This window comes from Chlamydotis macqueenii, chromosome 17 (assembly GCF_036417535.1).
Source record: "Chlamydotis macqueenii isolate bChlMac1 chromosome 17, bChlMac1.mat, whole genome shotgun sequence".
NCBI classification, from domain to species: Eukaryota; Metazoa; Chordata; class Aves; order Otidiformes; family Otididae; genus Chlamydotis; species Chlamydotis macqueenii.
This window is the reverse complement of record NC_141572.1, coordinates 14271556-14297394: the sequence shown is the minus strand read 5'-3', so window position 1 is coordinate 14297394 and position 25839 is coordinate 14271556. Positions and strand designations below refer to the sequence as shown.

The window sequence follows — 25839 nt, the reverse complement described above, 5'->3', positions numbered from 1 at the left end:
CCCCGGGAAGGGAGTGAGGATCCTCGGGAAGGGAGTGGAGACCCCAGGAAGGGAGTGGGGACCCTCAGAAAGGCAGTGAGACCCCCAAGAAGGGAGCAGGGATCCCCGGAAAGGGAGTGGGACCCCACGGGGAGTGAAGACCTCAGGAAGGGAGCACGGACCTCCGCGAAGGGAGTGAGACCCCCAGGAAGGAACCGGGGACCCCTGAGAACTGAGTGGAACCCTCCGGGAAGGGAGTGGGGACCCTCAGAAAGGGAGCGGGACCCTCGGGAAGGGAGCGGAGACTCCCGGGAAGGGAGCAGGGACCCTTGAGAAGGGGGTAGGACCCCCCGGGAAGGGAGTGAGACCCCCAGGAAGGGAGTGAGACCCCCGGGAAGGAAGCGAGGACCCCTGGAAATGGAGCAGGGACCCCCAGGAAGGGAGCGGGACCACCAGAACAGGGTTCCGTCCCGGGGTAAAGAATAGCGGAGGTCCCCCCGGGGGGGCACAGGCAGCCTCTCCCCACGGGGGGGTGCCAGGGCAGGGACCCCCGGGGTGGGGGTGGGGCTCAGAGCTCAGACCCCGCCCCCCCTTCGCGACCCCCGGACACCGCCCGGGGCCGTGGGCTCCCGCTGTCTGGAGCGGGGGGGGGGGGGGACACGCTGGGCTGCCAGAGGGTCCCCCGGGACCCCCCGCCCCCCATGCGGTGTCCCCAGCACCGCTCCCCGCTAGCCCCGCCCACTACCGGCGTGACCACGCCCCCCCCCCCGCAGTAGCCCCGCCCCGGAAGCGCTCCCCCGCGCGGCGCACACTTCCGCTGGGCCGGTGGCGGCGGGCGGCGGCGGCAGCAGGTACGGGCCGGGCCGGGCCGGCGGGCGCTTCGGGCGGCCCCGCTGCGCCGCCTTCCCCGGGGGCAGCCGGCCCTGCGACCCCCGGGCCGGGACCTCCCCCTTCCGGCGGGATCCGCTCCGGGCCGGGCCGGGCCGATCCCCCCAGGCCTGGGCCCTCCCTGCCCGGCCTCGGCCCCCGCCCGGGCCTGGCGCCGCACGGGGCCCGTCCAGCCGGGGTCACCGGCTCCGGCCTCTCCACAGCCCCAGGGGCAGCGGTGCGGCGACCCCCAAAATCCCCCCCACCCCACCCGAGCCCATGCCACGTCCCGGGGCTGTGCCTCTCTCTCCCCCTGTCCCCGCTCTGTCCCCTGCATCCGGCCCGGGTGGGTGCGTGGGGTCGGCCCCACGGCGCCTGCTGCAGCGCCCACGGAAGCGTGGGTTTCCCTGTGGCACCCACGGGGCGCGGGCTGCCCCCTTTTGCCACCTGTTGCCCGTAACAGGGAGCAGCCCCGGCTGTGGGGCGAGGGGGGGGGCAGGAACCTGGAGAGCCCGAGGGCCCACGGGGGTGGGGGGCACGACAAACCCGGCCTGGGTGCTGTGGGCGGCTGGGGAAAAGAGGAACCCGCGCCTGCTTCCCTCTGCGGCACGGCTCTTGGGTGGAGGGGGAAACGCTGCCTGGGCTGGGAAGCGTGGGGCGGTGGGACTGGGGTGGGTTTGGGGGCTGGGGCCGGTTTGGGGGCTGGAAGCCACTGGTGCTCACTTCTCAGGGCGTCTGGGGCCTGGCAGCCGTGCGGGAGCACGGCGAGGCACCGTGCGGGTCCCCGGGAAGAGGTCGGTACTGGGAGATGTGGAATAAGCTGGGAACTGGGCGTGGACTGGTCAGGGCGGCAGCCGATCTGATATCCCGTGCTCGCTGCCTCCTCCGTGGGGGAAAAGATCCCTTGGAGCCCTGAGGAGCCCGGCTTTCCCGGCGGGAGAACGTCCCCTGTGCCACGGGAAGCTGTCGGCGGGGCTGATGCTGCGGCCTGACGCCTCCCACACAGGGTCCTCAACGTCTCCGAGGGTGCTCAGCTGGCGTTTTGGGGGGGACACCGGAGGCGATGTCCCCCCTTGAGGTGATCTCTGGGCTTACACTGCTTAAAACGCTGTCGTCCGGGTTAATCAAGGGCCAAATGCCGGCGCTTCGGAGCGTCGGATCCCTCGAGCAATGAAACTGATCTGCGGCGGGTTTGGGCGGCTCGCTAACGCCGCAGCGAGCGTGCCGGGGCTTTGACCCCCGCGGTGTTGGAAGGGGGCACCTCAGCCCGCTGCCGCCTCGCTGGGTTCACGGATGTCGTCTGCGCTCGGCGCTGCTGGTAGTGGGTGGCTTCTGTTCTAGAAGGCGCGGGGTAATTTGTGGCGCTCGCTGGCTTTGGGCGGTTCTTTTTGGGGCGGGGGGACGGTGAGGGGTCTTATTTACGACTTGGATGGGAAGCGCAGGGTCTCGCCAGCCCTCGAGGTTCCGCGACGCAGTGCGGGGCAGCTGGGATGCCACAGCAGGCTGACAGCCCCATGTCGCTGCGGGGCTGAGCGTGAGCTAAGCCTGGCTCAGGTTAGGCCAGTCCTTGGGAAAAATAGCTTCTGCGCCGGGGTGTGAGCCCGTGGAGCCGCGGGGAGAGGCGCGGGGCAGAGCTGGGGACGGGAGCTGTGCCCGCGGCTACGCACTGGCTGCGGGACGGGACGCGCACGTAACTTCATGATGGATAAGGAGGGAAAAAATAAACGGGTTCCGCGCGAGGCTCTCAGCGAGAGAGGTTCTCGTGTCCTCAGCCGTTCATTCTCCTCTTCCATGGGTTTTAATCTTCCCCGCCGGTGTCTGTGCGCGGTGCGGGGCGTTCATTCGCCGCCTCACGCTGGCTCGGTGCTCTGCGTTGCTCTGAAGTGGCGTGGTGTCGAGGGGAAATAGCTGCGTGCAGCGCCCGTGGCTTCGGTGACCCTCTCGGCGTTCTGGGCGGTTTTACTCTGCCTTCGTTTTCCTTAACTCTGCCGACGTTGCCCTTCACTGATCCGCCTCCGGCGTTTTATTTGCAGCATTGCTTGCTCGTGGTGTTTCTTTCCGTGGTAACCCTCCGCCGCCCCTCTGTTTTCTTGACGAGCTGCTTCCCAGAATCTTGCCCTTTGCGTTCCTGCTCCTCTTTGCCTCTCGCTCCGCTTCAGCTGCCGGCACGTATCCCTTCGACTCGCGGGGGACGTGTCTCCCCGCATTTCCTTCCCGCCTGCCTCGTCACGCCCTCCTGGAGACCCGCGTCGGGCTGGGTGAGATCTAAACTTCCTGGCAACCGGAAAACTCCAGGTCTGGGCTGTCACAGGGTCTGCAGGAGGATCAGCAGAGCTGCAGTGAGCCCTCCCGCTGCAGTAACCAGGCGCCCGGGGTGCCGTGGGCACGGTTTCAAGGCTCGTGTGACGCTTAGATGGCTCGTTCCGCTGGAAGAGCTGCGGCGGCGGCGCTTTCCCCGTGCCCCTTCCCAGGCGACGAGCTGAGACTCCTGTCAGCGGCATCTTGGCTTTCAAGGAGGGAGGAATTGGCCTAAAACAGGGCGGTAAAAGTAGCTGGGGGTCACCAATGAATTTTCTTCGTCCGTTTTCCGTAAGAGTAAATGAGTGGGACCAGTCACGGCTTATTTGGCATCGGGCTGGCGGCGCCCGCCTCGGCGAGAAGCGCCGTGCCGCTTTTATTGCTGCATTTTGGGTTTAGGAGCATCTTGTTCACCTGGGCTGGCTGAACTGGGGAGCCCGCTGAGAGGAAGCTGAGGGGGAGCGGCTGAGCTCTGCCGCGTTCCCGATCTGAGGGTCCGAGACCGAGGAGGGGGCTTGCGCCGCGTTGCGCCCTCTGAAGTGTGGCTTCTGGGAGTTCAGCCCTCTGAGCACGAGGTTCTCCTCCAGCCCCAAAGCGCTTCAAGAGCAGCGGAAAAATAAGGCTTTCCAAACCGCGGTGCCACTTCCAAGTGGGCCACGGGCTCCTTGGAGCGGAATCTCCCCGTTAAAGCCGCGTCCGCGGCACCTGGCAGGACTCTCCTACTGCGCGTTGCGTGAACGTGGATGACGTTTCCCACCTCGAGGCAGGTGGAGGTAGAGCAGCGCGGCCGCTGCCACGCCGGGAGTCTCAGGAGAGCAGCGTTGCTCTGGGTCTTCCAGAGCCGTTGAATTTTGTCGTCCTGGGTGGAAAGGATCAGGGGTAAAGGGCTTTGGAGAGCCCCTTCCCTCCCAGAAGCTGGCACGGGGAGTGAGCGATGCTGAGCTCTCTCCGTCTCGCCGAGCCTGGCCTGCGGGGTGGGAGATTCGGGAGGGGCTGCTGGTGGCGTGTGTTCTGGTTTTGGGTGCCTTTGGAGAGGGGATCTCCCAGCGCCCGGGAGCCGGAGGTGCTGCTGCGGGGCGGGGGGCCGGGTGCTGGGTGCTGCGGGAGCCCAGCCGCAGTTTTGCTCCCGGATCCTTACAAGCGCTTTCAATCCGGTTTGTGTGACCGGTTTAAAGTCCAGTTGGTGAGGAGCTGGGGTAAAATTTGGGCCATCACAGGTCAGGGGGGGTTTGTCTTCCTCGTTTCGTTGCCGCAAATCTTGCATCCTGCTTTTTCTGAGTGCTGCTCCCAGTGTTGGGAGCTGCCGTCCTGCTGGGAGATCAGTGAGCGCTGGGATTTTTTTTTTTCCCAGCCTGGAAAGGAGCTCAGTGGGAATTGCTGGAGCAGGGGGAGCCAACGCCTGCGCTCGGCTCCCGGCTCCGCACCCTGCGGCGAGCGCTTGCTGCCGCCTCCCTGCCTGCAGATGAGCCCCCGCTGCCCGTTTTTGCTTGCCGGGTTGTTTAACGAGGGCAGAGAATTTGCGACTCTCCGTAGCGACTCTAAATCGTCAGATTTGGCCAAGCGAGGTGGTGCAGGCTGTTGGCTCCAGGTCTGACACCGTCCCTGCTCCTGTGTGCCAGAAATTTGCCGTATTCGCTGTCAGGCTCGGGAGAGGGGCCCCCGTGCCACCCATCCCAGTTTGAGCTGGACAAAGCCGCGTGCGGGAAGGGACGGGGCGACGCGAGAGCTGCTCTGCAGTCCCTCAACCGTTTCCTTTGCCCTCCTTAAAATCGGAGCCAGGCACCAGCGTTGGACCCTGCCCAAGGGCTGAGCTGGGGAGAATTCACCTTCAGCAGGGCTGTGCCGACCGCGGCCGCGGCCCCGGGCTGGCAGGCAGCCCTTGGTCACCCCGGGGCGGCAGGGGGGACATGCGGGGGTGCTGAGCACCCGGCTTTGGAGGGTGTTCGGAGCCACGCTCGGGCTTTCGTCGCCCCGCTCGAGGCGCTGGGTGGCTTCGAGTCCGGTCCTGGTGCTGGGGAGGTTGAGGTGTCAGCGTGGGGGGCGAGGGGTGACGGGCCAGAGGAGGTGGTTTGTTTTTTGGAGGCTGCTGCCAGCACTGCAGGGCTTAAAGGAGCGAGGGAGATGGGTGCCTGTGCCTGTCTCTGGAATTTGGGGGGGGCTGCATGGCTAAAATACACGCTGCGGTGCCCGGCGGCTCTGGGAAGCCGCAGGAGAGCGGCAGGCGTGATTCATGTCTCTGAGCTGGCTGCAGAAATTCCCCGGTCGGCTTCAGGTTTGCTTTCCAGGCACTTCTGCAGAGCGGGGCTGTCGGCGAGCCAGGTCGGCGCAGTCGGAGGGACTGCGGTAAATCCTCCTTCCTCCCCTCTCTTGCAGGACAGGATCCGCAGCCAGGCGCAGAGAGCTGCTGCGGCGCAGCCTGGGAGCTCCCGCTGCTTGCTGGAGAGCCGTTGACCTAGGAGGAGGGAAAAAAAGGCTCTCAGTCAATCCCAGGTAACTGAAGCAGCACACAGGAAGCGGTTTGCTCCCGGGACGGCCTCGGCAGGGCCGGGGTAGCGCGGTGGCAGCCTTGCCCCCGCTGTAACAGCACCCGGACCGCGCTGCCAGCACCCAAAGTGAGCCCCAAACCCCTGCACGCTCTTTCTCTCCCACTGCCTGCCACGCTGGCTCTGTGCGCTCTGCCCAGTGGGCTCAGCCCGCAGATTTTATCCAGATTTTCTTTTTTCTCCCTCTTGGAGATCCCTCTCCAGCTTGGCCAGGGAACAGAGGACGCAGTTTCTCTGGCTACATCTCCTGTGCTCGCAGGGGATTGCTGCATTTGGCTTTTGAGAGGCTCATTTACATTTTAAAACCATTTGCAAGCTTTTTTTTTTTTTTTTTTTAAACTTGGCTCTGCTTCCTGTGCTCCTGCCCTCCCGAAGCAGCAAGGCCACTGCGGGGTTTCAAGGACACTCCTCCGGTTTCGTTGCTGTTGAAGGGAAGAGGGGTGAAACAGCCGTAAAAAGACAAATCCCTGCTATCTGCTGCCCGCGCGTCGCGCTTCCTCGGCCTGCCCAGCCCGAAATCTGCCCGAAACTGCCTGAGTTATGTAACACAGCCCCGTGGGCTGGCCGGAAACCTCGCACCCATTGAATTTAAAGCAGCGCTGCTGGAGCGAGGAGGATTTCTGGAAGAGGCTTCTCTTGATCTGGTTGGGTGCTGGCAGACTCCGCGCCCCTCTCCGCCGCGCTGTCCCCTCGCTCCGGCGTTGCTCTGAGCCTCGGGTTTTGCTCGGTCCCTCTTCCCGTCGCGGAGCTGTTCCCTGCCGAGGTGGGAGGGAGGGCTGGGGGTGAATTTTTCCCTAGAAAAGCGTTTCTCAGACCAGGAACACAAACCCAGGGGAGATTCGCCGAGCCCTTGCGGCGGGGCCGAGGTCTGCCCAGCTCCGCCTGGGATGGGGCGAGCAAAGCGGCGACTGCTGCCGGTGAGAGAAGCAAGCTGGGGTGACTGCTGGCGCGTTCAGTGACTGCTTTCCTCCTCCTACGCCTCCACGCCCTCGTTAGGGAGCCGGCTGATTCCCCGCTCGTCGGCACAGCCCGTGGCGTGCCGGCGTGGCTGCGAGGCGCTCGCCCTGCCCTGGGGCACGGGCTCCTCCGGCATCACAGGAGCTGAGGGCTTCTCTGGGCGCTTCATCTCCCCGTGGCTCTTCCCATGAGCTCCCAATCTCTTTCCCTCCCCTGTTTTTTCCTTCCCGGAGCTCTCCATCGCGACTTCAGCAAGGAAGTTATTAACCCTCAACCTCTCTGCTCTGCCTCTCCTCCCAGGGACGTGCGGCTAGCTGGAGGCCAGCATGACGGACTCGAAGTACTTCACCACCACGAAGAAAGGTAAGAGGGGCAGCGGGGGGGTCGCACGATTTTCCCCGCTTTTCCTGCGGCTGCGTAAGCCCGACAGGGAGGGCTGTCCCTGCGGAGGAGCCAGCTCTCGTAGGAATGCCCTGAGCTCACGTGGGATGCTGTGGCTGGTGCCGGGGCGGCTCCTGGGCTGCCGGGGGGTCACAGCACCTTGTCACCGCCCCCCCTGAACCCCGACAAGGCTGTTGGCAGCTGGGTTATTGACTTCACCAGCTCGGGAGCGGCTGTGGGACACGGGCTCCCCCGTGCTCTCCCGGGCTGGGACAGAAGTGCTCGGGGTGTTCGACTTAAGCTCTGTCCAGACCAAGGAATTGATGTGGAGGAAGGCCAGGTGGCACCTTCCTCTTCAATCTGCTCGCCCAAGAGTGAACAAAGAGCTCAAGGTGGGAGCTGATGCCCTTGGCTGCGTCCGGAGCCAACTGGTCGCCCCCAGCAAAGCACTGGGCTGCGGGATTGCTGCCACAGGCAGAGCGGGATTTGGGAGCCGCCATCCCTGGCGTGGACTTGAGGAGCAGTTCCCAAAATCCGCCTGCATTCGCCGCTGCGGGTGCCTGCCATCACCTGGGCTGCGCTGGGCTTCCTGGGTCGGGTCGGGCCTCCCGACGGCTGCGGGTGGGGCTGGGGCTTCGCTGTGTGCCGTGATAACCACCCCACGGCCAAAACTGCCCCCAAATAAACCCCGCGTCCCGGGCTTGGGGTGCGGGGCGCTGGTGCTCGTCGCTCCTGCCCCGTCTCCGATCCTTCAGCCCCTCCGGGGCTCTCGTGGGGCTGGGGGAGCCGCAGGGATGCTCTGGCACGCTCGCCTCCGTTTCCACGGATAAGAGCTGAGCCCCTGCCCTCGACGGGACGTTTGGGAAGTTAAATCCCCCTTCCCAGCTCCTGGCACCCCGGAGCACCCAGGTTGGCAAAGGATTCCTGGCACGCAGTGGGTGGGAGCTGTGCTCGCCCTCCCCGGGGAGCAGCACCCAGCAAAGGGCGCCCATCCCCTGAGCTCTCCCTTTCCCCTCCCTCCAGGGGAGATATTTGAGCTGAAAGCCGAACTGAACAGCGACAAGAAAGAGAAGAAGAAGGAGGCGGTGAAGAAGGTGATCGCGTCCATGACCGTTGGCAAAGACGTCAGGTGCGTGCCGGAGCTGTGCCGGGAATCCCTGGGCCAAATCACCCCCAGAAAGGTGCCTGGATGGCTTGGGGGCTCCTGTTTTCCCCCCGTTGTCTCCAAGGGGTCTCTTGGCGAGGACTGAGCGAGCTCCTGGCCGCAGCTCTGCCTCCAACGATGGGAGGAAAGCGTTTGTGTAAGCCTGGCCGCCTGGCTGTGGTGGTAATCCGCCTAGAAGAGGATTGCTCTGGCCGCCAGATGAGTTTGTTGGGATTATCGCCGCTCCCTTCAGGTGTTACTAAAACAGAAACCCCCTCTGGGCCTTTCTGGCAGTGGGTTTGTGTCTCTGCCTCGGTACCGAGAAGCTTTTTGCAGCCGCTCCAGTCCAAAAGGTCGAGCGGCTGCTTTACCTCGTCTTCTTTATCCGCCTGACCGGGCAGCACGTGGTCCCCTCCGTCCCCTCCTCCCCACATGGACCTGTCCCGTGCACCCTTGGTGTTAAATGCAACGCTTTTCCTGGTGCATTTGAGAGGAGATGGAGGGAAAACAGACTCGGGGCTCCGTGTTTGGAAAACCAGCGCGTGCCCGGCTCCCAGCGCATTCGCGGCAGCGGGTCACGCTCTGCGGGCCACCGTGGAGAAGGTGACACCGGACGTGTCGGGGACTTGCCTGAGGCTGCTCAGCAGAAGCTACATCGATTAGAAAGGAGATATTGGCTGTGGCAGCCCATTTTTTTTTGGTGTGTGCCTCTTTTAGGCAGCAAGGAAGCAGTTTGCTACGTTCGCTCCTCCCTGGGAGCTGCCAGGTTTCGCCTGGGGCGAGAGAAGCCGAGGAAGAGCAAAGCGCCTGTCCCGCGGGCTTGGGGGGGACCTGGGCTTGGCCCCTGGGTTTGCGGTGGTGGAGAAGATTCCAGGAGCCAAGGGACATCTGTTGGGGCTGGGCTAACTCCTCTGTTAGCCCTCTGATCTTGATTGCCTCTCCTGAAGCGGTTTAATCGTCTAATTGGGCTGTCTGGGTCTTTAATTGTCTAATGGGGCTGGCTGTTGGCTGCAGTGAAACTGCCTCTCTGGCATCCCGCAGCTTCAGGGTGCTCAGCGCTCGCTGGAATCACGGTTGGGAAGGGGAAGCCCTCAGCTGCACGCAGGCAGCACCGCTCCGTCCTAGCAGAGCATCGTTCTGCTGCAGGGCTCACGTGGGGGAGCGGGAGCGTTCCTGACGCTCTGCAGGCTCCGGCGTTTACTTCTCCGACGTCTCTGGTGTAAGCCGTGGGGTGAGCGCTCAGCGGTTTGCAGCAGGATAGCTTTAACCTCCGCAAAAGCGGAGGGTGCTTTGGGTAGGGCTGTGCAGAAGGCGATGGGGGGCTCATCTCCCGGGTCCTCTCACAGGTGCCGGAGGGTTTCTTGAGGGCTGGGTGATGTTGCACCTTCTCCTGGGGCGGCAGACGTGCGCTGAGCTGCGATGCGGCAGAGCTGTGTGGGAGAGCTCGGTTTTGGCCCCTTAGGGGCCGTTTTGAGCTTCTCTTGATACAGATCCATGAGGAAAAACCCACTGGGGATGGGTGATTTAGCCACTGCAAGGTGGGCTCGTGTCCTGGGAGGGCCTGCTGGCTTCAGGAGTGGGTGGAGCTACGGGAAGGGGATGGCCGTGCGCGCAGGGAAGCGTGGGGTCGCGTAGGCAGCGGCGTCCCCTTCCCCCGGCTCAGCAGCATGGCGGCGTCCTGCCTTCACAGTGACGCTTTGTGTTTCAGCGCGCTCTTCCCGGACGTGGTGAACTGCATGCAGACGGACAACCTGGAGCTGAAGAAGCTGGTCTACCTCTACCTGATGAACTACGCCAAGAGCCAGCCGGACATGGCCATCATGGCGGTCAACACCTTCGTGAAGGTGAGAGAAGAGGGCTGCGTGCCTGAGAGCCGCGCGCTGCAGCCGGTCGGTTCCGCACGCCGCGTGCATCCCCGCTTTCACGCGAGGCCGCCACGCTGCGATGTACCCTGCTCCGAAGGACAGAGCGTGGGCAGGCTTCCAAAACTTCTCCCTTCAGGAGTAGGAGCTCGCCTAGCTCCAGGGAACTGAGAAAATTTGTCCAGTAACGTAGAAGAAAAATATTTTCTTGGCAGCCCTACTGTGCCACTTGCTCTGTCGGTGGCGGCTTCGGTTGTGGGCAGCTCCCGTGATGGAACTGCTGTCATGTGAGCTGAAGTCTCTGCAGCTGAGAAAGCCCTCGTGATCTTGCAGTTGGAGTCTGGAACTGAAGAACATGTTTGTTAAGAGCCAAGATGTTGCCAAATCACTTTGTGAAAAGGCTTGGTGGACATCAGAGGGAGTTTTGGCTTTTTAGGAAGAAAAAACCCCACACAATAAACCTGATAGATGCGTTTCCCAGGTCAGGGGGCCTTTCTGCGGGGTGGCAGCTGACTTCAGGTACTGGGTGTAAGTGAAGAAGACATCAGGTTCCTGGAGGTGTGGTTGGGGTGAGAACTGACAGTGTTATAACTCTGTGGGTGCCAGATTGCAGGAGAAGAGGTGAAACCTCTCTCTTGGCTGAGTTGTTCTTGAGGGCTGAGCGTTAAAACCTAAAATCCAGGTACCCAAATGAGAATGGAGGTCCCGAAGCCACCACCGATGCCTGTGATTCAAGAAGTGTCCCTGGAAGTGTAACGTCCCCCTCTCCTCCCTGTAGGACTGTGAGGACCCAAACCCTCTGATCCGGGCTCTGGCCGTGCGGACCATGGGCTGCATCCGCGTGGACAAGATAACGGAGTATCTCTGCGAGCCCCTGCGGAAGTGCCTGAAGGACGAGGACCCTTACGTGCGCAAGACGGCAGCCGTCTGCGTGGCGAAGCTCCACGACATCAATGCCCAGCTGGTGGAGGACCAGGGCTTCCTGGACACCCTTAAAGACCTCATCTCAGACTCAAATCCCATGGTGATTATTTTTGCCTTCTCCATCCTCTCTTCTCCTCATCCAAATAGTGGTAAATGCTCTGCCTTCATCTTCACCTGCTGACTGCCTTCCTCCCACGCTCCCTTCCACTTGCTTTTTGGTGCTTAACAGACCGCTTCTGGGGACAGCTGTTTCTGAGGGAGGATTGCAGGCCATGTTCTTTGTCCTGTGACCCTGTCTCCTGGATGGAAGGTTTCTCCGATTCCTCAGCCAGCTGCCCTGGCCAACTCAGAGCAGAGGGGAGCTGCTCCACCATGTAGCTGGTGGCTTTTGCTTCTGATGAGGGTTTCCTAGCAGTTGGGCTTTGGCCAGCATTACTTTCCCTGCCTTTCCCCAGGCAGGAGAAGATTCAAAGACTGCTTTTCCTGGGATTTCTCTTCCACTAAGCCTTTGCTGCTCTTCAGATCTTGCCGCAGGCGTAGCGGTGAGCCCAAGAGCCGCCACAGAAAGTGGTGGGGCTCCTTGGCACTGCCCTGAGGAGGGGAGCGAGAGTGGGTTCCTCCGTGTCGGGCGCGGGGCCAAGGATGAGTCCCGCTGAACGTGTGCAAACCATCGGAGATGTGGTGTGGGCGGTGGGAGCGTGCCGGCGGTGATTGCTCATCTCCTGACGATCGGCTGGTGGGGAGGAGAAGCTGGCGCCCAGATGTCACTGGGGTGTGAGGTGCCGGCACTGGGGATGCAGCTTGCACCAGCTTTCCCCAGGCTGTTGATCCACCTCGGTGTCACCTAACGTGTGCTGTCACCTAACACGTGTCCTGTCCCCTCTGGCAGGTAGTGGCCAACGCAGTGGCGGCTCTCTCCGAAATAGCGGAGTCTCACCCAAGCAGTAACCTCCTGGACCTCAACCCCCAGTCCATCAACAAGCTGCTCACGGCCTTGAACGAGTGCACGGAGTGGGGCCAGATCTTCATCCTGGACTGCCTGGCCAACTACATGCCCAAGGATGACCGGGAAGCCCAGAGGTGAGGGAGGCTGCTGGAGCAGCGGTGGCTTCAGAGCACCACGAACCAACCAGAACGGGGCTGGAAAGGGGAGGGGGACAGGCGGGTGTCAACACTGCCCGTTCTCCAGATATCTTCATCCTCCTCACCCTTGGCATCCTGCCGCAGGTCTTGGGTGCAGCCATCTGGGGACCGCCCTGGTCCCACAGCGAGCCCTGTCCCCTTGCTGGCGCAGGGATTGTGTGTCTCAAACTGATCGTTGTTTTTCCCTTCCCCCTCACCCCCCACCCAACCTCCAGCATTTGCGAGCGGGTGACCCCCCGGTTGTCCCACGCCAACTCGGCCGTGGTGCTCTCGGCGGTGAAGGTGCTGATGAAGTTCATGGAGATGCTGTCGAAGGACCTGGATTATTACGGCACGCTGCTCAAGAAGCTGGCCCCGCCGTTGGTCACCCTGCTCTCCGCAGAGCCCGAGCTGCAGTACGTGGCTCTCCGCAACATCAACCTCATCGTGCAGAAGAGGTGGGTGCCCCGGCGCAGCCTGGCTGGGGCTTTCTCTCTTCTCTGCAGACCTGCTCCCCAAAGCTTCAAACCCTCTGACTGTGGTGGCAGGGTTTTGCCGACACCACTCGTCACTTGAGTGTTTTCCTCCTCTATTATTTAAAATCCAAGTGCTCGGTGCAGAGAATCAGGAGAGGCAATGAGCAAGGAGCTGAGCTGGGATCTCCAGGAAGGGTTTACTTTAATTTTTTGTTTATTTAGGGGAACAAAGGACAGAAAAGCAAAAAGCTGAGACTTTGGTTTAGTCGTTAAATGTCTAGTGAGGGGTTTTTGTGAGATCAGCTTTTTTCTACGTGATCGTCCTCTTTGAATAAGTGCTGAGAGTCCTTTTGTCCCTTTGCTGATCTAAAATCGCTGGTGGGCAGGAGATGTCCGAGGCCCCACACGTGTGCCCCGAGCAGAACTGGCCAGCTGGAGAGAGCCGTGCTCTGTGATGACAGCCGCAGTCAGATGATTTGTTGTCCTACCAGTTATCGCTGTGGTTGTCTATTAAAAATAGCAGCAATTTCTGGGAGAAGTGGAAAGCAATTAGTGTCCCTGGGAGCGGGAATGTGGAAGGCAGGTTGGCTCCTCAGAGCTGGACCTGGCCTACATCTTTCCCAGCTTAGAGAGAGGATGATCTGGTGAGAAAGGTCCAGCCTAGCCCTGGGGTCTGGGGTTGCGTCCCTGCTCCCCTCGAGATGTCCCTTCCAACCTTGGCAAGACAAACGTCCCCCGCTGCCTTGTGTCTGGTCTTTGTTTGCGGCAAGGTTGCGCTGTGTCCCCTGTATCCCAACCAAGGGACGGAGTCCTGTGGGGGGGATAAGTGCGGTATCTTGAATTTCTGAGCGTTGAACGGGCCCCCCAAACCTTGTGCTCATGGCCAAGGAGCCTTGGCCTCTCTGGCCCGGAGCTGGTCGCTCTCTGGCTCTGGATTTCGCCATCTTATGTCCTCGGTGTCCTCCAGAGTTCTCCAGCTCCAGCCTTGGCCGGGGAGTGGTGATTCCTGCTTGGAGCTGGCTACGGAGTAAGGAATTTGCATGGACTCTGGGCATTAGCTGGCTGCAGGGTCAGGCCCATGAATCCCTGTCCGTCTCCTGACCGGCGTGCAGCTTTCCGGGGAGGACGACTCCTGTTCTGCGCTACTTTGCCTGCTGCTCACTGCCTGGGTCAGAGCCTGGAGGTGGGAGCAGAGCTCAGGTCTTGCTTCTGCCACCAGAGAAATCATCTGATACCAGTATCGGGTGTTGGAAAGCACTGGGGAAAACCACGGCTTCTGGAAGGTTTTTGATGTCTCTGTGGTCAAAGTGAAGGAACCTGACTCTCTCATTGTCCTCCAGGCCTGAGATCTTGAAGCATGAGATGAAGGTGTTCTTCGTGAAGTACAACGACCCCATCTATGTCAAACTGGAGAAACTGGACATCATGATCCGCCTGGCTTCCCAGGCCAACATTGCTCAGGTCAGGATCTGCCTGACCGTGCTGGGTGGGCACCAAGGAGGACATGGGGGGGCTCCAGCCCCGCAGGGAGGGGATTTGCCCCAAAAATCCTCCACCCAGCTTTGCAGGATGCTGACAGGAGCAGTTGTACTGCCCAGCCTGCTTCTGCTGGGTCACTGCCCTGCTTTCCTGGTGGCTTTTCCTTGATCTCACTGTCTCGTCCCCTCGGGCAGGTGCTGGCGGAGCTGAAGGAGTACGCCACGGAGGTGGATGTGGACTTTGTGAGGAAGGCGGTTCGAGCCATCGGCCGCTGTGCCATCAAGGTGGAGGTGAGGGTGGAGTCACTCCGGGTGCCGGTGGCAGCTGCGGCTGGGCTGGTGGGTGAGCTGGAGGTCATCTCACCCCAGGAATTAGCTCTGCCCCGGCGATCCAGCGCCTGGGGATGAGGCAGGGTTGTTCCACAGGGTGTGTATGGGGTGCGGGGAGGGTATTTCTCCCCCTTGCCCTTTGCCACTGGAGCTGTTTTAGGATCCTGCCCACGCCGTGCTCGGTTGCGGACACGGCTCCCTGCGGCTGTCCCTGCTGTGTTAATGGATGACACGCGTAGCAAGGGATGACACACGTGGCTTGCTGGAGGGCTGCAGGGGCAAGTGGTGGGGGGACCTGATCCCTTACCGAGGGGCTGGGAGGCTTTGCCTCCTCTTGGGTGTGATTTGAAGAAGGAGTTTATTAAAAACCTTGCTGGAACGGTGGCTCTGCGCAGCCTGGGTGCAGGCAGGCTCACGGGCAAGGTCGCGTAGCTTTGAGGCAGCTGAGGTTGCACCGGGTTTACCGCAGAGCGTCCTCAGTCACGTGAGGCGAACGGCTCGACAGCAGCGAGCCGGGCGCCGGCGAGAGGCAGGAGGAGATGCGCAGGAGCTGGCTCAGGCTTTGCCTCCCCCCGGGGAGCTGAGCTGGCCCGTCAGCGCCATCCCTCCCCTCCGCAGCGAAGCCTCTCCCAGGGGGATTTATTGTCACGGTGCTGGCACTGGTTTCCCTCTCTGCTAATTCTGAGCTGCGCAGATCCAGACTAAGGCACAGTGCAAGGTGCTGCTGCCCTGGCAAGCCGAGGTCTGGGCTCGCTGCTGCGCTGCTGGAGATGGTGGCCTGAAATACATCCCGTGGGAGCGAGGAGCAAGCGGCGTGGGGGGAGAGGATGCTCTGGGAGTGTGCAAGGGGGATGAGGGGGAGCCAGACCTGGATGTGGGAAGGGGAGACCACACTCGTGTTTCCCCCGTTCTGGTCTGGGTTGGGTTTGGGGAAGGTACGGAGGGGGTAAGGCAGCGAGATGGGGTGTGGGAAGGGCACAGAGGCTTTGGGACGGGATCGTAAGAGCATTGCTGCTTGACCCACTGAGTCCCTCTGTCAGCAATCGGCTGAGCGCTGTGTCAGCACCCTGCTCGACCTCATCCAGACCAAAGTCAACTACGTGGTACAGGAGGCCATCGTCGTCATCAAGGACATCTTCCGCAAGTACCCCAACAAGTGCGTGGTGGCCGCTCGTGACCCCGAGTGCATGCTCCCGATCCTAGATGAGCTCTTTCTGCCCCTCTGTGCTTGGGTGACCCCCCACAAAGACTCGGGGGAGGGGGGTCTTTGAGCGAGGGACGGGCTGTTGCTCGCTCTCGGTGGGACGATTGGTGGTGAAGCCACCTGGAGCCTCCCTGCAGTGGCAGTGGCTTTGGGTTTTTTGCCAGTTGGGGTTGTTGTCCCCAGTCAGTGCTGCCCCAAGAGTTAAGCTGGGGGCAGGAAAGCCGTCCCCAGACCTGGGGACGTTGCTGTCCCCATGATGGCAGTCCCAGATCCTGAGACCCAGGAGCTGCCAGAGACTTTGAGGTCCCTCACGTCAGCATAAACGGTCTCTGGCTCTTAATTCAGCGCTCCCGATGCTGGAAGGAGGGAAGTGTTCCAGCTGAGCCAAGATGAATAGGCAACTGCATGATCAGGAAGTCGTGCACTGATCGTGGTAATAAATACTAATGAAGTGAATTAGTAACGAAGAGGAACTCTGCACAAATAGCCAGCGACGCGAGGCTGCTGCAGAGAGGAGGGAGAGCAGATGAGTGGGGCTCAGGAGTTAATTCACTCTGCTCTGAAAGCGGAGAGGGGTCGGTGTGGGCAGCGTCACGCTGTGCCACAGCCCTGGGGAGAGGGGACAGCCCCAGGCAGGTGACAGGGGCTCCTGCCAGCGCTCTTGGTGGTGTCCTGGTTCTGCTGAGGGTGATGGAAGGTGATCTCAGGTTAGAGCAGAGTTAGAACTTGGGTTTCTTGCTTTTGGTGAACGCGTGTTCTCTCCTCGGGAAGGTACGAGAGCGTAATTGCCACCCTCTGCGAGAACCTCGACTCCCTGGACGAGCCCGAGGCCCGGGCCGCCATGATCTGGATCGTGGGAGAGTACGCCGAGCGGATCGACAATGCCGACGAGCTGCTGGAGAGCTTCCTGGAGGGCTTCCACGATGAGAGCACCCAGGTGTGATGTAGCAGGGGGTCTGGCTGCGTGACACTGTGACAAAGCTTGTGCTTGTCAGCGCGTAACGAAGCAATTTGCTCTAGCAGGGTTGTGAAGGTGTTTTTCTTGCAGGCTTAGGGCAGCAGCGTCCCACAGTGGCTTCGGGTGTAGAATGTGGCCCATGAAATGCCACCGTGGTGGTGTCCCCAAGCACCTTCCCCCCTTAATAGCTGGGAGGGACCAAGTGATCACTGCTCTGTGCCGGGACAGCATCGGCCCTTTGGAGCTGGAAAACAGAGTCAGACAGCTGAAATGAGCAGAGGGAGCTGTGCCTGCCCGTTCTGCCGGGGCAGCTGAGGCTTTGCCTGTGGAATTTTGGGGGAGTTTCCATCTGTGGATGGTGCAAAACACCGTGAAACTAAGTCACGGTGAACAGGGAAAGGTCCATAAATGCAAAATAGCAAAGCCAGCGATCCTGGCCGCCCTGTCTCAGGTCTGTCGGAGGTGAATTGCTGCTGCTTATCCTCGTAAAAGGCAGAGGGTGCTCTGGCCTTCGTGTAACCTGATCCCAAGACCTTGCCCAGTAACCTCTGCATCAACCTGTGGCTCTGATGGGCTCTGGGTGCGGTAATCGGCTTGAAACAGGCTGCAGACCTGGCTGGGAGCCATGTGCGGTGCCCTGACACTCATCACCACCGCTTAAGCAGTCACTGTGTGTTTGGTCCCTTGAGAGGCAGGTTGGGGTTACGTCCTGGCAGCTTGTACAGGGACAATTTACGTGTTTTTGCCCCAAAATGGCATGATCTGTCTGTCTAACCCCATTTGCCCGCAGGTTCAGCTGCAGCTGCTGACGGCCATCGTGAAGCTGTTTCTGAAGAAGCCCACGGAGACGCAGGAGCTGGTGCAGCAGGTGCTGAGCCTGGCCACGCAGGTGGGTAACAGCTCCTGCGCGGGGGAAGAGCTTTCCGCGGGCTTCACCGTCCCCCCGAGGCAGCGGGAATGGCTTGGTAGGGCAGGAGCCGTGACAGGAGGTGGATAATCGGAGCTTGATTCTGGAAAAGCTGGTAGGTAAAGTCCTGGAGAGCAAGGACACGAGGCATCTTCCGCTGTTTCCCTGCTGGTGTAGCAACGTGGTGTAGCCTCTGTAGAGCGGAGGTGCAACATAAGTAGCTTTAACTTCTGTCCTCTTGATCCCTGTAATACTACAGCAAGGCTGAGGTGGGGCCGAGGCGCTCTGAGTTGCTCTGTAGTAGCCGCACCGTCCCCTGCGCGATGGCTCTGGCGCTAACCCTCGTGCTTCCCACAGGATTCCGACAACCCCGACCTGCGGGACCGTGGTTACATCTACTGGCGCCTGCTCTCCACCGACCCCGTGGCCGCCAAGGAGGTGGTGCTGGCGGAGAAACCCCTCATCTCCGAGGAGACGGATCTGATCGAGCCGACGCTCCTGGACGAGCTCATCTGCTACATCGGGACACTGGCCTCCGTCTATCACAAACCTCCCAGCGCCTTCGTAGAGGGGAGCAGGGGGGTCGTGCACAAGAGCTTGCCCCCGCGAACGGGCTCGTGAGTATCTCCGCTTCCACAGGGTGACTCCAGGGCTGGGTCTGCGTGCTGGGCAGGTCGGGCGCTGAGCCGAGCGGCTGTGGGGCTGCCGCGGCCACGCAGGGCACTGTGTGCTGAGGGCCCCCTTCCCGAAGAGGGGTTCCCGTGTAGGAGCAGGGCTGTATGGGTTCGATATCGTCCTTATAAGGCTGAAGGAGTGATCTCAGACCTTCAGCGGAAGGTGATCTTGATGAGAAGTGCTGGGAGCCGTGCTGGGACAGGGTGTCTCTTTGAACGCTCACTGCAAAGCCCAGCTGGGTGACCCCCAGCCCTCCAGTGGGACCTGTTGGCTCAACTTGAGCTCCTCAAGGTCTCACGTCTCTCCCTCACCCTTCCTTTAGGAGCGAGAGTGCCGAGAGCCCTGACACAGCCCCCTCAGGTGTGCAGGCAGCAGAGCAGCCGGCCGTCATCCCCACGCAGGGCGACCTGCTGGGTGACCTGCTGAACTTGGACCTGGGCCCTCCGGTGAGCGGGCCTCCTATCGCCACCTCCTCTGTACAGATGGGTGCCGTGGACCTCCTCGGAGGTGGCCTGGACAGCCTGGTACGTCGCAGCCCCCGCACGCTCCTTCCCCGAAGCCTGGCTGCCCTGGAGGCATCATGTTGGCTTTGGTGCTGGCTCCTGTCTGGAGCTCCTGGGGACAGGATGGGCACCTGGGCTGGTACCTTCCTTCTACAGCTGGTGAAGACGGAGGGGTGCTGCTCCTCTGTGTTTCCTCTCGCTACACGGGGTCTGTGTAGATGCTCCCGCCGTCCGTGCTGCCCTGCAGGGGTGACTCCTCTTCTGGGTCCCTCTCTGAACCCCAGTGAACCCCCAGAGACACCTGTTAAACCACCCTGTGGGGTTTAGATGTGCCCGCTCCCAGCCTGTGGGGCGCTTTAACGAGTGTCTCCTGCGCTGGGAGATCTGGAGGTGCCAGGTTGTCCTCCTGGGAATGCAGACCGAGCAGCGGTTTGGCTGCAGAGCGAGGAGGGATGGAAACCTCTGCCTGGTTGGCGCTGCCTGCCCTGCAGTTGCCGGCGGTGATCCGGGCTTCCTGAGGGAAAAGAGATTTTTGAGTTTTCTCCACTGCTTGTGAAAGGCAGCAGAGATCCCCAAGCGGAGGCAGCATCGCTGTCTCTTCGCCTGCTGCCTCTCTGGGTCCGTAATCCCCCGAGAGCTGCCCTGGCTCTTTACTGGGCTTGTGGGGTTTGGTAACGGGGCTGCGTGTGGGGACGAGAGACCCCGGTCGTGCTCTGTCCCCTGGCCCCAGGGCAGCCGCCGACGGACAGACGGATGTGTTGGTGGGACTAACCTCTCTTCCCTCCCCACCTTCTTTTCTCTCTCTGGTTTTTTGTCTCTTCTCTCCTGGCTTGTCTCTGCATGTGGCTGGCTCCTCTCTCCGCCTTGCCTGCTTCTGCTTGGAGATGGGGGACGAGTCGGAAGGGGTATGGATCAGCCCTTTTCTTAGCCCTCTCCACCACGCGTAGCCCCCGCGCCTGTGCCCGCCCCCAGCTGCCCCTGCTCCCCTCGCACAGCCTGAGCCCTTGTGTTCGGTGCGCCGGTGACATCTCGCTTCCCTCTGGGGACAACCAGGCCCCCAAACAGCTCTGGGACCCCGGAGCACCCCTACCGACTCCAGACCCTCGCTAGCCCACACTGATGCTTTGAGAGCCCTTGAGGGTTCTGTGGGACCCCTGTGCTGTCGGCGCGCTGGCCTCTGCCCCCGCTGATGCCCCTTTCTTGTCTCTTGCAGCTGCGAAGCGATGTGGGAGGCAGCCCTGCTGTGAGTGTGCCTTCGTGCCTGTACCCCTCTCTCGCCCTCTGCATCCTCCTCCTCCTCCTCCTCCTCCCCCCTGCCCCGCAGTGCCCGCCCTAACCCGCTCCCTTGTCCCCCGCAGATGGGCGGCGGCGGCGGCTTCGCACCAGCGCCCAGCGCCGCGATGCCCGCCAACCTGGGGGCACCCCTCGGCAGTGGCCTGGGAGACCTCTTCGACCTCACCGGTGGGGTGGGGACCCTGTCGGGATCCTACGTGGCACCCAAAACGGTGAGTGGGCCAGCCAAGCCCCCGCTGCCGGCTGCTGGCGAAGCTCAGGGCTGCAGCGTTCGGGGGGGCAGAGATCCCCCGTGCCCGCTCCACGCTGCAGGGTCTCCCCAGGGGGAGGTGAAAGACAAAGCCGCCTCTTCCTAGCGTGGTGGGTGAGGGTGGTGGTCTGCAGATGGAGAGGACACTGTAGCGCTTGCCGGGATGCGGGGCAGGGGCGGTCTGCCTGTTCCCCCGGGTGGCACGGAGCCCCCAGCAGAGGGGACAGCAGGGACCCGTCGGGTGACGTCTCCACCAGTCCTGCTTTTGGGGTCGTGCTGTTTCGCGGTGCGTGGGGTGAGGTTTGGAGGATTGGGCAGCAGCAGCAGCGCCCCGCAGCCCTGGCAGGGGTGAGCGTGCCCGTGCCAGCTGCTCTGGAGCCGTGAAGTGCCCTCGGTTTACAAACGCCCCACGTGTCTGGAGAGCGCCCAAGGGTTGGCTTGGAGCAAAACCTCGAGGGTTTCTTGTCTCCTTAACCCAGGTCTGGCTCCCTGCCATGAAAGCCAAGGGGCTGGAGATCTCCGGCACCTTCAGCCGGCAGGTGGGCTCCATCTCCATGGACCTCGTGCTAACGAACAAAGCCCTCCAGGTCATGTCTGACTTTGCCATCCAGTTCAACCGCAACAGGTGAGATCCCTCCTGGGCTGGGGCGGTGGTGGGTGAAGGAGCTCAGCCCTGGGTGGGAGGAAGGGGCTGTGAAATGGGCGCAAGGGTTGGGAACAGCCTCGCGTGATGACCCTTCTCTGTCTGATGGCTGCGGTGGTGATGATCATCAAACCAAAGCCTCTAAGAAGTTGACTGAAGAGGCTGTTCCTCTGGCATCCCCCCATCCTGTTCTTTGTCCTCCTGGTGAACGGACACTTCCTTTTCCCTCAGAGGCACGCAGCAAAGGATGGCCCTGAGGGAATGGTTTAGAAACGCTGAAAATGGGTGTGAGTCTGTGTAAGAGGAAGGGGGGGAACTTTGGGGCTACCTGTTATTGCCCCAGGGTGGGCAGGGCAAGAGCCAGCCTGGTCCTGGCCTGTGCAGGAGCAGCAAGATGAGCTGGGGTGTTCCTGGGGTCTGGGTGGAGGAAGGCAGGTTGTTCTGAGGTTGTCCCGGAGCAGATGGGCCCCTTTTGCCATCAGCTGCTGCCCCCCACCCTGACCCCCTGCCCTTCTCGGGTGTCTCCCCAGCTTCGGCCTGGCCCCAGCAGCTCCTCTCCAGGTCCACGCGCCTCTCGCCCCTAACCAGTCTGTGGAGATCTCCCTTCCGCTCAACACCGTCGGCTCTGTCATGAAGATGGACCCCCTGAACAATCTCCAGGTGGGAGCGCCTGGGGGTGTCCCCTCCTGGGGAGCTGGGGATGGGGCAGGGGGTGGGTTTGCTCCCTTGGGAGGGAGGTGTGATGGCAGCAACCGGGCGAGAAGAATAGGCCCAGCTCATCGTCTCTCTGCTGTCAGAGCTCAGTCCGACTCCGATTTGACATTCAGGTGCATGCGGACGGCTTCCTCTGGGGAGGAAGATCCCCGCTGGCAGCAGCAGAGCCGAGCCTTGGCCGAGCAGCTGCTCGCGGTGCGGCAGTGCTGGGGAGATGGCGGAGCTGGAGTTGCCAGGGGGAGCTGGGAGGGAGCAGCCCCGGTGGTGTGTGATGGGATGGGACACTTGCTTTGGGAGCCTCTCACCTGCCCTAGGAGGAGGTGTTGACGTCCCCATGTCCTTCCATCCCAGGTGGCGGTGAAAAACAACATCGACGTCTTCTACTTCAGCACGCTGTACCCGCTGCACATCCTCTTCGTGGAGGACGGGAAGATGGGTGAGTTGGCACACGGGTGGCTGTGACTCCTGCCACCGGTCTGTAGATGCCATCCCGGCCCCCGAAATCGTCCCAGCCCTGGGGACGGATTGGGGAGCTGTGAGGAGCCAGAGGCTCCTGGCAGGAACACTGCCGTGCCGGCGTGACCAAGCTGTGGCTACCTGAAACGGCCTGTGGCTACCTGATATGGCCTGAGCCACCTCCTCACTGCCAGGGAGAGCTCTTGCTTCACACGCTGCTTATTTTACCTTCCCTGGCACTCACCAGCCTCTTCCCAAGCCGGTGTAGCTTGCTAGCCTCCCAAAAGCAGGGAGCTTTCCTGCGGCTGGTCTTGGGAAGCCGCTTGAGGAGGCGGCAGCGTGACGGGGCGAGATCCCTTCAGGCACCGGTGCTGGTGTACCACCTTTAGGGGGCGGCCGCTGATCTCGTAGCTTCATTGCTGGCTCGGTTTCGTTCCTCACGGCAGAGCGGCAGATGTTCCTGGCCACTTGGAAGGACATTCCCAACGAGAACGAGGCCCAGTTCCAGATCAAAGACTGTTCTCTCAATGCAGGTGGGTCCAAACCCTTCAGAAGGACCTGGCCGCTGGTGACCAGCTCATCCCAGTTATCCCATGCCGGCCTGCGGGGAGACGAAAGCTCTTTGCCCCTGTGCCCACCCTGCTGCTTTCCTTGCCGTTGACTGGTTGCAGAAACTCTGGCAGCCCCAGAGTCGCTCTGCGCGGTGGGGAGGTCCCTGCTGCCGGGGACGGTTGCTGTGCCCACCCAGTCTCAATGCAGAGAAGCCAAACTGGATCACGCAGCCGTTCCAGCCGACCCGCGGGCAGGGCAGCGGTCCAGTGCCCGCAGGCGGCTGTGGGCCGGGCTGCTTGGCGCCTTCTGGCTCCCCCAGCTCCTTCTCCAGGAGATGCAGTGCCAAGCAGGACGTGCAAATCCTGGATGGGGACAGCTGAGTCCTTTCAGTCCTGCTGGCAGCAGCCAGCTGAGCTTTGTGGAGCCAAGCGGGGCGGCTCCGCTTGTGAATCAAGCTCTGGGAGCCGTGTTGAATGGAGCCTTTCTCCTCGCTGTGCGGCGATGACGGGTTTTAGAAGTGCTGCGAGGGAGGGAGCTGGGCCAGGAGCCCTGCCCCAAGCAGCCCCCACAGCGGCACTCTCCTCCTGCGCAGATGCCGTTAGCAGCAAGCTCCAAGGCAGCAACATCTTCACCATTGCCAAGAGGAACGTGGAGGGCCAGGACATGCTCTACCAGTCGCTGAAGCTCACCAACGGCATCTGGGTGCTGGCGGAGCTCAGGATCCAGCCCAGCAATCCCAGCTTCATGGTACGTCCCTTCCCTGCCTGCCTCCCAAACGGCCCCGAGCCGAGGCTGCTGCCCACCCTGCCTTCCCCACGCTCTGCTCGGAGCTTGGGTCCGGCTGGATGATGGTCCTGTGGTGGTGGGACCCCCCCCAGCGCCTGTCCCGGCGTCCCCCGTGCATGGGCAGGGTGAGACGCCGTCTGTGCTGGCCAGCTGGGCTCTGCGGCGATGCTCGGTCTCCGCTGGGCTGCTGTAGGCACCGTGGTGGAAGCTAAAGGAAGCAGAGAGGTCCCAGCCCGCTTCCACATCTCTGTTAAAATAAAAAACCCAGCCCCATCCCCTCCTTAGGGGATCCCCAGCCCTGCCTGAGTGCTGGGAAGCCCGACTGCGGCCGTAAACGGCCTGGGAGCAGAGGTCTGTCCTGGCACGGAGCCATCCCGGTGTCCAGCTTTTCCCGGGCCCGTGCCCTTCCCCGCCTCCCCCGCAGCCGTTTTTTCCTTCGGGGTGGGATGAGCCGTGTCGCCTTGACTCACCTCTCTGTGTCTCCGTCCCTGCCGCCCGCCCGCCCTCGCCGGCCTGCCCGCTGTTGCAGGATTTGGAGGTTAGCGGACTGGTTTCTACCCCGGCTTCGGGCTGTGTCTGGCTGCTGCCCCGTGCCGTTTTTACCTGCCTGCCCCCTGCCCTGCCTGTCTCTTGGCACCTCCTGCCTCTCCCTCCCGCCAGGAACCGGCGCCGAGAGCGGAGCTTCCTCGGAAGCGAACATTTCGGAGGGTCAGGGTGTTCCCACCGCCCTCCTGCGCTCACTTGGGATGAGGATGGCCGCACATCCTTATCCCAGAAGATTCCCAGCTGTGGGCTGAGGCGCTCGTTGCGTTCCGACTCGTTTAATATTTAATTTTTGAGCAAATAACTGAAGGGGGCTCGCGGTGCCTTTGAGGGAGCTGTTCCCCCTCGCAGTCGAAATCAAACCCCGAGGGACGAAGCGCGTGCGTGTGCCTCCGCCTGCCCCCCTGCCTGCGCTGCATGTGGATGTCCGCTCCTCAGCTGCGCGGGGGGGGGAGTGCCAGCGGCACGGGGAGGGCGTTTAGTGGGCTCGGTGCTTTTTAATATCTCGTATCCAGCCCGGATAACGAGCTGGGGCCGCCCCATGCCCCGCTGGGGGGGTGCTGCAGCATGCAGGGCTCTGTGCTTTGGGGCTGGTGGCTCAGCGCCGTGGGGCAAGGTGCCATTACGCCCCCCCCTCCTCCTTTCTCCCCCCAGTTGTCGCTGAAATGCCGAGCGCCGGAGGTGTCCCAGTACATCTACCAAGCCTACGAAACCATCCTGAAGAATTAAGGTGCTGCCACAGCCCGTCCTCCTCCTCTCCTCCCTTTCCTGCCCGAGGAAGCGGGGCAGGACCCGTGTGCATGTCTCCTCTCCTTCTCCCCAGGGATCCGGCCCCTGGGAGTCTCCCTCCAGCCCCCCCGGGGCCCTAAAACTGGAGCCGCTTGCTCCCCTCTCCCGTGGGGCTGGGGCTGGGGTGGAGGAGTTTGGGTGGGGCGGGGGGGTCCCGGCCAGTCCCTGCACCCCTGTAGAAATCTGTGTGTGATAACGCGCTGTCCTTGCTGCTGTTGCCCCGTTTCACCCTCCACATCCCACCCGCTGCTTTTTTTTTTTTCTCTTTTTTTTTCTTTTTTTCAATCGAGCCACCACACGTGGAGGGGTCGCTCTCCTCCCTCCCCCACGTGAGGATCTCTCAAATTTGAGCTTGTACCCATGTGTGCAGTCAAAAAAAGGGCTTTTCCCCTTTCCCCAGCCCCCGTAGCGAGGCCGGGAGGGCTCTGAGCATCACCTCACCCTGCCCTCATCCCCCTCTGCCCCCCCAAATCCCCTCCCACGGCTCCATCTCCTCCCCGCTGTCACCCATGGGTGCTGGGGAGGAGGTGCTGCCGTCCCCTGCCGTGACACTACTGGTTCCCCCTCCCGCGAAATAAAGCCACGGGTCCCCTGAATAAGAAATCTCTAATATATAAAATATAAATCTATTGGATGTTCACTTCTTTTAAGCGAGCGTTGAATAAAGGTGGCGTCTGCTATGGGAAGCAGGATGATGCGAGCTTCCTCGCGGCGGTGCCCTGCTCTTGCCGGGAGGAGGTAAGCCCCAGCAAGCTCACTGTGCTCCCGGGGAGGCCCCCGCTTTGGGAACCCCCAAAATCACAGCGGGATGGCCACCACCAGCAGGTCTGGGCCCCGCGGTGACCCTCGGCCACCGTGGCCGTGTCCCCCTCCCCGGGGCGGGCAGCTCTCGGGGTGCTTTTGGCTCCGGGCAGCCCTGAGATGCAGGGGTCCTGGACACAGCTGAGGGGTCTCCATGGCTGCAACGGGGGGCAGAACATTGGGGCTCACCCCTCCCAGGACCCCTCTTTGGACTTGGTGGGGGTCTCACATCTGTCTTGCTCGCCACTTGGCAAGTCCCAAACCCTCCGGGGGGGTCTTGCAACCCCCCCCCCAGGATAGACAACTGGACGCAGCGGGTTCAGCTCTGTTGGTCTTTACTGGCTTGGGGGGGACATGCGGGGGTGGAGGGGTGTGGGCCACAGTGGCCTGGGCCAGGGGGCTCC

General features: G+C 62.1%; 1 protein-coding gene and 1 non-coding gene across 4 annotated transcripts; both read left to right on the top strand.

Moving 5' to 3' along the window:
• The first annotated feature begins 808 nt into the window (after window positions 1-808).
• On the top strand, window positions 809-25320 carry AP1B1 (adaptor related protein complex 1 subunit beta 1). 3 transcript variants are annotated; one of them, XM_086761427.1, is made up of 24 exons: window positions 809-830; window positions 5518-5634; window positions 6945-7007; window positions 8049-8154; window positions 9878-10013; window positions 10810-11055; window positions 11845-12035; window positions 12314-12535; window positions 13894-14014; window positions 14227-14322; window positions 15402-15517; window positions 16337-16502; window positions 17314-17412; window positions 17788-18047; window positions 18428-18629; window positions 19493-19513; window positions 19822-19851; window positions 19967-20113; window positions 20631-20776; window positions 21325-21454; window positions 21860-21944; window positions 22411-22497; window positions 23109-23263; window positions 24500-25320. In XM_086761427.1, the coding sequence occupies exons 3-24, from the start codon at window positions 6971-6973 to the stop codon at window positions 24572-24574; spliced, it is 2874 nt and encodes a 957-aa protein (XP_086617553.1). In that variant the 5' UTR covers window positions 809-830; window positions 5518-5634; window positions 6945-6970; the 3' UTR covers window positions 24575-25320. The 3 variants fall into 3 exon arrangements, with proteins under 3 accessions (XP_086617553.1, XP_086617555.1, XP_086617554.1); XM_086761428.1 differs by having other exon boundaries at window positions 812-830; window positions 6878-7007; XM_086761429.1 differs by lacking the exons at window positions 19493-19513; window positions 19822-19851.
• Window positions 20862-20966, top strand: LOC147598642 (small nucleolar RNA SNORD125). Its single transcript, XR_015260506.1, has one exon. It is a non-coding gene; the product is annotated as a small nucleolar RNA SNORD125 (small nucleolar RNA).
• Window positions 25321-25839: the final 519 nt, after the last annotated feature.

Coding starts and splice junctions, on each gene's coding strand:
- AP1B1 (XM_086761427.1), top strand. CDS start 6,971: ATGACGGACTCGAAGTACTTCACCACCACGAAGAAAG. Junction 19,514..19,821: donor TGGGGGACGAGTCGGAAGGG/GTATGGATCAGC, acceptor TGTCTCTTGCAG/CTGCGAAGCGATGTGGGAGG. Junction 19,852..19,966: donor ATGTGGGAGGCAGCCCTGCT/GTGAGTGTGCCT, acceptor TGTCCCCCGCAG/ATGGGCGGCGGCGGCGGCTT.